An 11,524-nucleotide genomic window follows, 5' to 3' on the forward strand; every position below is an offset into this window, starting at 1 on the left:
CTTTTTTATTATCTTCCTTTTTTATCATTAAGGCTTGTAGCCAGACCACTGGCCAAACCATTTGTTTCTTAATTAGAATATGAGGGACTTGAGACAAAATTCATATTGGACAACTAAGTGAGAACGAGTAGATGAAGGGTAAATCATGAAGCATAGAGATTCCCCTTTACAAGGAGTGTTTTGAGATAAACCAAACTGCAGCCATCCTTTGATTTCTGAATTATTGATGAACCGTCAATGCAAAAAATTCCCACTGTTTACAGTATGCTGATTCTTACACGGCCACTGATTTCTCATCAACATCCCGTCACTCTAAACACTGCATCGCTCACCTTTGTTTTACTAGTCCACACCTACTCTTTATTCCTTTCTAACACTTCTTGGGTTTTCTTATTTGTTCTCTCCTTGTTTAAAAAACATTCCAAAATACTTATCCATCTTTTTAGATATGCCTTCCTATTTGAAGCTTTTTATATTTTGCACATTATTGATCCTTCCTACTCCACATTAGGCTCTGCAAACATCTCTACAATTGTCCTTTTTTATATGCTCATTCAACTTCCAACCTTGATTTCAGTTAAGGAAAGTTAACTTTACAATACCCTCATATATTCTCTCTTTTGTGTCCATAAACACACAGATTTCTCTACTGTCTTCTCCAGAATTCTTGTTTCTTCCCCTGGTTTACTTATTCTGTGATGCACATCTCTCATCATACCATCATCTATGGAATTTTAGTTTTAAGTTCTGTTTAATTTCTTTTCTATTCTATCATCAATTGCTAATATTTACTTTCAAACCCTTTTTTTTTTTTTTTTATCTACCACCTTCAAACTTATATACCATTCTATCTAGATTCTTTTCATTATCATCGTTAGCAATTGTCATCCATTCCACACCAATTTTATCCTGACCGTTCACTAACTTTTCTCATATTTTGCAATCCATAAATACATAAAACAGTAGTGGTGACATATACATCATTGTGTTTTAGTGACTCGTATACCTAATCAGTTATTATCCCATCTCCTAGCTCTAACACAAGGAACATTTTCTAATTAAAACTACAGTTTTTTAAAGAATTTATTTTGTGATTATAAGAATATACCTAGAGTACTTGGCATCATTGGAACACTAAAATCAATTATCACAAATTACAACCACATGTAATAAAAACTGTATCCCAGAAATTATCTCCTGTAATGTAATGCATACAGAAAAGTTTTGCAATATCCCCCCAGAAGTTGCTGACTTGTAAGAGGTTTACATTACTTAAGTTGTTACAGTACAGTAAATGTTAACTTAACTATTACAGTCCTCTTGCTACATTTTGCAGTATGTTATCTGTAACAATATTTGATGATTGTCTTCAAGAGATTAAAGTTATTGTTATATTTATACCTTAAGATTACTGTATAAGAAAATGAAGTTTGAATGTGATAGTTTGACAGTCACCTGAAAGATCAGTCATTAAAGTAAAACTAGAATTTATTAGCCAAAATTCATTTCCTGACTGAAATTTTTCACTTTTTACCAATGACAATGGACTGGAAAGGAAATTTTAAGTTTAAATTCATTTTGATGAGGTAATACTGTATTTTGTAAATATCATTTGAGATAAGTAAATTGCCACTGTATTGCTAAGTGTCTTCATTGTATGAATACTGTACTATCAAAAGTTTGAAAAGAAGCACTGTTCATTCAGGAGGTGATGGCTATTATTGTATAAACACTTTCAAATTCATATAGGTATTCTGTGTAGGAAAAATGTCAAGGCATAAGTTGATGCATGAAAGTTAAATAGTTGTGTTTTGTTATACTTGACAATCATTCTGGAGTTTTGAATTTCAAAATAGAAAATTTCTAAATATCAGTGGCTCTGTAGCCTGGATGACTTTAATTTCTTACAATTTGAGCTTAAGAGTAAAATGAAAGTAAGAAAGAAAAAGTTTAAGATATATTAGCTTAAGAATTCATAACATATAGAAAATTAGATTTCTTTCTAGTTCTACCCTTCACTTTGTGTATGTTGATGGCTGATGCTGTCATATCATAGGAAGCTTAGTAATAATTTGGACCAGGTCTTCTGTCATCGTGGTAAGGTCGTGATGGTTGCCTGAAAAATTAAGTCACTTGAAAATAGAATTATATTCAAGTTATGACAAGTGCACTAATGTATTGACAAAAACCAACAATTGTGAAAGGGATATTACACTACAGTATTGTTCTTTAGAATTTTAGTACTGTTGTTGTAAACCTTCCTGAAAGCTGCTTAATGTATACAAGAGGTCTCATGTTTACTATAAACATTTGAGACTTGTTGACTAAGAAATTTACTGAAAAGAGAATTATACACAAAACTTGAAAAGCATTATGACAATGTAGTTAACCGATACTCACATTCCATGAGGTCTGCTGTTGCGGTAATCATCGTAGTATGGGTTCATCCTGCGCAGTAAAATAAAAGCAAAACCTGACGAATTACAGTACAACCACACACAGGCTTTTTGGTACAGAAAATCCATTCTCAATATTTTTTTCAAGCTCATAATACAGTCCAGAAAAAATGCAAGCAGGGTGTCCCCAATTCAATCCTCAAAACATCCCAACAAATAATTGCTAAGCAGAAATACTTTGCTCATCACACCTAAAAGCACTCCCAAGTCAAGCTTATTCTGTTTAATCATGTACATCTGTGAAAGATAGCTGATTTTACAAAATGTTTTTTGTAATTCCACTCCGTTAAAGGAGTAATTATTTTTATGACTGAAAACAAAACTAAAAAATCTACCATCTAGTGAAGAATATTTAATTCCCAATGCAGTACACTAAGACCCACAACCCCATCCCTTGGGACGCGGCTGAGAATTTTGCCGATAATAGATGAAATACAGTACTGTACATTACTGGCAATATCATTATTGCATACTCTCACCTATACTATATGTAATTTATCTTTTTTAATACGTTCTGCACTAAACTTCATTAAAGAAAAATAAAAGTACAGTACTGTACTGTATTGTATATTGCTGTAGTATATATGCCATTAGTATGATAATAATGGGAAAACAGTACAGTATTAAGTATTTTTAAGTTTATAAACTGTCTTTCAAAAAGATCTGCATACTGTAGCAGCAAATAGCAACAAAGCTAGTACAGTATATCCTTCACTACCACTGACATTACAGAGACTAATGAATGAGCTGCAAAATGATTTGGATATCAACGGTTGTGGGTTTTTGTAGAATAGTAAAGTAGCTATTCATTTATTATTTTCTTAGTATGTGATTAAGTTACGGGACATGTAGTGTAGCATATATGGTGATATCTTAGCGATGTAATTATTGCATATCAATACACAGAAAATCAAATATTAAAGTATATCTATGTTTTATGAATTTTTCCAAAGATGAAAACATTTAAATATGCACCAGGGAATGACTTCATAGTACTTTTTAAGTTTAAATTTATTATGATTACTAATTCAAAATAGAGTATTTGACTTTGAATTCATCTGACAACCTCAAGAGATCAAATGATTAAATATAACATGAGGAAAGTACTTCGAAATACCCTTGTTGCCAGAAGACAATGTGATAAAAAGAAAAATCCATTTTATATGCAACCATTATTCTCTGTGATATTATTCCTTTCTTAATAATGTGTTGTTAAGATGTAAGAATTAAGTTGTTTGTCATGATCTGAAATAACTGAAGCCAATTGAGAAGAATATGCTCATGAAAGGAAGACTTAAATTATTTACAGTATTTATTTTATGTTTCATCACTGTCAGAGAGAATACTAGGTAAGATATAAGGTTCCAGTAAAATTGTGATTAGTATCATGTTTTGTATAATATTTTAAGTAGAGTATCCACATGTAGTGGTGCTATTCTCAGTAATTTAATCAGCTTCTGCATAGTAAAATGCCATTGACAAAACAAATTGCTTTTGAATAATTGAAATTTAACTAGATTGATTTATCATCTATGTAGGGTTTATTGTCTCAATAAAAAAAATATTTGTTTGTACCGAAAACATTCAGGTTCAAAAGACGGTAACTACATATCTTAGAAACAGACCCAACTATTCAAGTAACTACTAATAAAATCCTCAAAAAATCCCATGCTAAAAGCCACATTAAACACTTTATAAACAAAAGCAACTTACCTATTCTAAATTAACACTTTGTATTTGTTTAGTTGTAGTAGTAGTCGTACACATAGTAGAAGTGGTAGGGGCAATAGTGTTTTATCTTTGAAACAGCTCCTTGTCTTATGCTAAGTAGTTTTTATATTTCTTAGGAACGAGATTTTGTTTGTACAATGGGTCCTGTTGTCTTTTAGTTCATCATAGTAATAATTCTAAGGTTTGAGGTTTCCAAATTAATGTTCAGTTCCCAAAATGTGAAATGCAAAAGCTAAGTTTTTTTCCTTTTTTTTTTCAATGTATTGGGGCATTTTTTGCCCATTTGTTGAAAGAAATAGAAATTCAATGAAAGGATATGTGTGTATATTTCATGATCTTTATCCATTTCTGTGACAAAGCAAATTTGACATGGTCTTGAATTTGTGTTTTGCAATCCTTCATTCATCTCTGCGTATTTGTGTCATTCGTTTATTTTTTGTCTCTAAGTTCATTTTATTATCCAAACAAGACTATACTTCATTTAAATTTATGTCCTGGTGTAATACTTTCAACTTACCAGAATGCTACTCAGTCCCACTCACCGGAATATTCTATACATCGATACTCTACTTGGCATAAAACAAATGAAATCAGTCCTGAAAGTATGTTGGTCATGGCTACATGGAAGTAGATGGTTGTATGAGGACTTTACTCTGACTATTTCCTTACCTCTCCATTCTGTAATCCCCTCTGGGTTCCGGCCTTCGGTATGGGTCGTTCCTAGCAGCATATGGATCTCTGAAAGTTCAGTGGCTTTTGTTAGTTAGGGAAATTTGAAGTGTTATGGAATACGTTGGATAACTTTTACGCGTATTCATCTCATTACCAGTTATCAATACCTTCGAGCAAATGTATTCACTTTCCTGCATGAAAGCTCTTTTTATACATATGTTTTTACTTTGATACAAAATTAACAGACATATATATATACTGTATATATATATATATATATATATATATATATATATATATATATATATATATATATATATATATATATATATATATATATATAAAGAGAGAGAGAGAGAGAGAGAGAGAGAGAGAGAGAGAGAGAGAGAGAGAGAGAGAGAGAGAGAGAGAGAGAGAGAGAGAGAGAGAGAGAGAGAGAGAGAGAGAGATGTTATATTAGTGAATGAGACATGTATTGATCAGTCAAGAATGCAGCTCTTGTGTTCCTTAAGTATTGAGATTTTCTGGTAAGATAATACAATATATCCATATTAGAACATGTGTAAATGAAATAGATATATAAACACACACACACACACACACACATATATATATATATATATATATATATATATATATATATATATATATATATATATATACTGTATATATATATATATATATATATATATATATATATATATATATATATATATATATATATATATATATATATATTTGAATGTGTAAGCATGCTTGTGTGTTTAAAACAATTTAAACAAAATTATTTCTAAATATTTTGTATAAGACTGTGGCTGTTCAGTCATGACAATTATGATGATATTCTAGCATTGACACACAAAGCATTGCAAAGGTAAGCAAAAATGTACTTGCCTTAAATGAAATAGGCTCTTAACAAACAACAGTATTAGCAACAAAAGAATTTAATTCTAAAAATAGAAAGCAAAGCTCTTAGGGAGATATGCTCTGTACATGAGCAGTTCTTATCTGACCGCATTGAAATAAAATGGCCTCAAAAACACTGAGACAGGGGTGATGAATTATCTCGTTTTTATCATAAAATTTTTTTATTATTTAATCTCTGCACTCAAGATCACGCAAGAAAAAGAAGAAGCAGTTAAGTAGATGTCACTCGGGATGATAGTGACCATCTCATATCTGACAAACATTAATATAGAAAGCCAATATATGTTTGCAATGCATATATTCATACATTGTATTCAGAGATCTGCACCAAGCCTCTTATATTCTATAACATCTTACCTTGTGATTCTCCATCAGGCAAGTGCCCGTGCCGCAATAGAGATAAACCAAACAAATACTTGTGAGCATGTTTAAGAGTAGACCCAAAGCAAACCATGTCTTTAACTCTGGGTTTTGTGTAGACTTTGCATAAAGCTCAGAATCACATCGGCTGAAAACACAGAAGCTCAAAGCAGCAGAAGCTTTGTAGCCTTATATGTAGCTTACTCTGTAACTTTATAAATTATCATGCATCCAGACACACGCATACACACACACACTATCTATTTTTATATATATATATATATATATATATATATATATATATATATATATATATCCAGGCACACACACACACACACACACACACACACACACACATATATATATATATATATATATATATATATATATATATATATATATATATATATATCCAGGCACACACACACACACACATATATATATATATATATATATATATATATATATATATATATATATATATATATATATATATATATATATATACATATATATATACCCTGTATATATATATATATATATATATATATATATATATATATATATATATATATATGCATATATATATATATATATATATATATATATATATATATATATATATATATATATATGTGTGTGTGTGTGTGTGTGTATGTTAGTGTACACAACCAGTCAAAATGGCGTCTCAATATTTAGATAAATATGTACACGCATACACACACACAACCCTTCCCACCCACCTTCCTAATTACAATATTCTAGTTTGGGCAATTTGTGGGAGACTCGTTTTATGAGTGGTTATCTCGCAGAAAGTATGGGTTACTAGTGCTATCGGTATACCTCATGCAGCGCACCGTTTGTTTTATATCTTTCTAATTTACCTCAATTCCCACTTTTCTTTTTTATTGCTGTCCAATCTCGCTTGAATTTTACTTCATAGTACAATTGCTGGATATTCTCCAGATGTCACTTGGATACTGCATGACCTCCCAGGCTCCAGTGTTGGGATATATAGCTCAAATTCATAATTTCACTCTCTGTCTCTCTCCCCTTATCTCATATCCATCCTGATCATCATCATCATCTCCTACGCCTATTGACGCAAAGGGCCTCGGTTAGATTTCGCCAGTCGTCTCTATCTTGATCTTTTAATTAAATACTTCTCATATACTCTCATATCACAACTGTTGTCAATTCTCTCAACATTCACATATATTCTTGGCAGTGGTAAGCTACATGTCTGTTCTGGACCTGATCTCTCTTCTCACAGGCAATGCCGATCTCTCAAGCAAGGACCATATCTCCATATGCTCCAATCCACACTTATTTACAAATAAAAAAATGAGAATCCCCCAAAAAAGCACCAGTATTCAATTCAGCCTTGATGTAATCATAAACACATACCTATTTTGTGGATAGTTATCACTGGCCTCTGGATCTTGGAACTTTCTGCGTAGAATTATCAGCCATTACAGTTTTTGTATTTATTAATATAGGGATATTAAATTCTAATGAATCGGGATAAAAATTGAGAGGTAACCATTTTTTCCATTTAGAAAATAAAATTGCAAATAAATTTAATTTTCTTTGAATTAGCACTAACCAGTGAGATTTCTGTCGTGTTTCTATATGTTTTTGTAGTCCAGTGAAGTTTTAAAATTTGAATGAAAGCCTACTTTTGACAGGAGAAATAATAATAGCAGTGGTTCGGTATTGGCTTGACTTAGGGAATTAAATATGTTGATTTATTCATCTATTTAATTTTTTTGGATGCTCTATACCTATTCCAAAAGGGGGTTGAAGTTCATTTCACCTTTGAAAAGATTGGTAACCCACCCCTATGAAAAGGGACAGATTGAATATGTCTGAAAACTGGCGGATGGAAACAATATCTCTTCTTCATTTCTTCATGTCCTGCTTGCCACAATATTGGTAAAAAAAAAAAAAATATGTAGGCCTACATAAGAGTATGCACTTTGTTTCTTAAGTGGATACAATGAATATTCTTTTTTAATAAAAATCTATGTAGTATTCCTATCATGTTTTACTGAATAAATACCAGGTATAATGCAATTAATCTGCCTATTCAGAATATAAAAATAAATATGCAGAAATATAGATATAATTTTCAAGTTAACAATGCTCTATAAATATTCTTAATTGGGCAATTTAGATACTTTAACGATGTTCGATGCCCTTTCTTGGCATACTCTGGGTTGATATAGAAAACCTAATATACAGAAAAGTATTGTTGCCATAAAAAGAGAATTTTGAAATGGAATAATATTCCTTTCGACAAGTTATCCAAAAGATGTGTCATCAACGGAGATTCTCGGGGTGCCGTTTTATATGCTTCATCTGAAATAAACTACTACTTCCCCTGCCATGACATAAGCTTGCTAAATCTGGTTGTATACATAAGTAGAATTTAACATAGATATCATACAAATTTAAAAAGTCCAAACCGACCACAATATATTGCCAAAACTGGAGGTAGCAAGGTGTTATCCCAACTGAATTCATGTAAGGATTAAGATTTTCATTAATAATGGTGTTTGAGGTACAGGTAAAAAGGTTAATTACAATAGTAGGTATAAGCTTAGAAGCTTGGCCCTTTATCTTTTATACGATAGAGTGCCCGCAAACTTATTTTGCGGAGTGAGCAGTTAGGAACCAAGTGGACTATGAGAGATCCGTTTCTACTTGAAACTACTGCTGCTATTATACTGATACAGTGGTTCAACTGTAACTTACTTGGGCATTTTGGGAGTGTTTTCAGCGACGTTGCTGATGGCTTTTACTGTGGCGGATCCAGCTGCTTGTAGCACAGCTAACTTCGATTGGAGACTGTTGTAAGAGTGCAAAGTGAAACATGTAATTAACGGATTGTTCTCCACGTTCATAGATTTTGAAGTAAATCCATATTTATTCTAAATACAATTATGTGATTATAAAAAGTATGTCAATGATCGTTTAGTATAATTTTATATATAATCTATCTTCCAGTTCCATCAGAAATTCAATTTTGATGAGGTAAGAACACTATGCAATTCATTAAGTTCAAGGCTGAAGATAGTATGTCAAATATTCATTATTACAATTTATATCCTTTTTTTAAGTCTTTATGAGGTAAGCTATTTTGAACAGGCATTAGAAAAATTATTCCACATACCCGATAATGGTGACTGAATTGTAGATAGAGGCTATGGTAAGAAGCAGGCAAGCTCCTCCCAATATTCCAGCTACAATATATAGCTGTGTTTGCGTATCAATTCCACCATCTTGTGCCTGAAAAGAAAATCATCTTAAATAAAATTTTCCCTAATGTTAGCAGTAACTGGGAACAAAACAAATGCACAAAATATTACTGAAGGAATTCCTTGTAACCTTAATTTCATATCTAAGGAATTTCGTTGTTGCTGGAATTTAGCTAATATATATATATATATATATATATATATATATATATATATATATATATATATATATATATATATATATATATATATATATATATATAAGTATATATAATTTACGCCTATTGACGCAAAGGGTCTCGGATAGATTTCGCCAGTCGTCTCTATCTTTTAAATCAATACTTCTCCAATCACCATCTATTTATCTCTTCAAAGTCTTCAGCCATGTAGGGCTGTGTCTTCCAGCTCTTCTAGTGCCTCGTGGAGCCCAGGTGAAAGTTTGATGAGATAATCTCTCGTGGAGAGTGCGAAGAGCATGCCCAAACCATCTCCATCTAACCCTCACCATGAGATCATTTACATATAACACTCGAGTAATCTCTCTTGTAGTTTCATTTCTAATCCTGTCCTGCCATTTAACTCCCAATATGCTTCCAAGGGCTTTGGGCTTTGTTCTCAAATCTACAATATCTGTTGGATATTGTTTCATTGTCATACCACAACTCATGCCCCTGCAGTATAACACCGATATCACTAACCTGATATATAGCCTGATTTTTATATGTAATTTCAGGTGATTTGATTTCCAAATTTTACTCAACCTAGCCATTAGCCTGATTTTTCTAATCTTTCATTAAACTCAAATTCTGAAGATCCTGTATTAGCGATCATAGTTCTAAATATTTAAATGATTATACCTCATTAATCCTTCCAGTGATATTTCATCTTCCATTGCATATTCGGTTCTTATCATCTCTGTCTTTCTTCTATGTGTGTGTGTGTACAATATCGAATTCTACATTTGGGAATGTACATGTATTGGCAATTTATTTACACTCGCACACGCATATATATATATATATATATATATATATATATATATATATATATATATATATATATATATATATATATATGTGTGTGTGTGTGTGTGTGTGTGTGTAATGTATATATGTGTTTTGTTTCGTTTATTTTCTCTTTATTCATCTATACAGTTTCCGCCCCCCAATTTTAAATAACGCAGAAGTCCCATAAGGAGGAGTGTAGTATATGTGTGTGTGTGTATATATATATATATATATATATATATATATATATATATATATATATATATATATATGTGTGTGTGTGTGTGTGTGTGTGTGTGTGTGTGTGTATGTATGTATGTATGTATAGATATCCCAAGTGCTGTTCAGTGTAAAACAACATTTTAAAAAACGTTATTCAAGTCCATTACAGTAACAAACATTTGTTTAAATAAAAAAGAATATTTTTATTTACGGAACTCATAATAAACTAAGGAATGTAAGGAAGTCTAGTTATAAAAGGATTTTGTTTTCAAAGTCGCACAATAATTGAATGTCATAAAAGAAGCCATTGTGGTTTTGGAAAACACAGAAAACAGTTTATTGGTGTTCAGAATTGTCCCAGATAACGGCGAGATTAGATATGCCCTAAATATCACAAAATCATTCTTTTTTTTTTTTTTCCTTTTTTTTTCTCGTCATGTGATTCATGATAATATTTCAATTGATTTATAAACTATTCGTTATTTCAAAGCTTTTTAATGGGCCAGAAATTAACCTACATTTACTGAGACAGTTTTAAATGAGACATCTTAAATTTTGATAGAAGAGTTGAGACTAATACTTCATTTTGATAGAATTGAAATTAACACTTCAGTTCATCTGTTTATTAGTTTTTATGACATACTTCGCAACTAACGAAAGAACTATTCAGCATTTTTTCAGAGATAAGATTGTATTTTATTTTATTTTACTTTCTAATATCACATCAATTAGAATGTTCCCATTTTTTAACATCAAAATCACTTTTTGGGTTTTTTTTTTTCATAGATAAATTTGGTAAGAAATTGTAAGTCTCTAGGTAAAGTCATATTGATTAAAGTAACAATACGCAAATAGTTTTCTAGTGTGTTTAATATATATATATATATAT

General features: G+C 31.0%; 1 protein-coding gene across 4 annotated transcripts in view; it reads right to left on the reverse strand.

Moving 5' to 3' along the window:
* Window positions 1-1,942: 1,942 nt before the first annotated feature.
* Window positions 1,943-11,524, reverse strand: part of LOC137633234 (uncharacterized) — an 18,598-nt gene continuing 9,016 nt past the window's right edge. The window contains exons 2-7 of one of the 4 annotated variants that reach the window (XM_068365425.1): window positions 9,322-9,437; window positions 8,904-8,996; window positions 7,554-7,598; window positions 4,857-4,925; window positions 2,401-2,448; window positions 1,943-2,116 (exon numbers count right to left, since the gene is read on the reverse strand). In XM_068365425.1, coding sequence (XP_068221526.1) covers window positions 2,062-2,116; window positions 2,401-2,448; window positions 4,857-4,925; window positions 7,554-7,598; window positions 8,904-8,996; window positions 9,322-9,437 — 426 coding nt within the window. In that variant the 3' untranslated portion in view covers window positions 1,943-2,061. The remainder of the gene's footprint in view (window positions 2,117-2,400; window positions 2,449-4,856; window positions 4,926-7,553; window positions 7,599-8,903; window positions 8,997-9,321; window positions 9,438-11,524) is intronic. The other 3 variants (XM_068365426.1, XM_068365428.1, XM_068365429.1) reach the window with 3 other exon arrangements.

This window comes from Palaemon carinicauda, chromosome 42 (assembly GCF_036898095.1).
Source record: "Palaemon carinicauda isolate YSFRI2023 chromosome 42, ASM3689809v2, whole genome shotgun sequence".
Classification (NCBI taxonomy): Eukaryota; Metazoa; Arthropoda; class Malacostraca; order Decapoda; family Palaemonidae; genus Palaemon; species Palaemon carinicauda.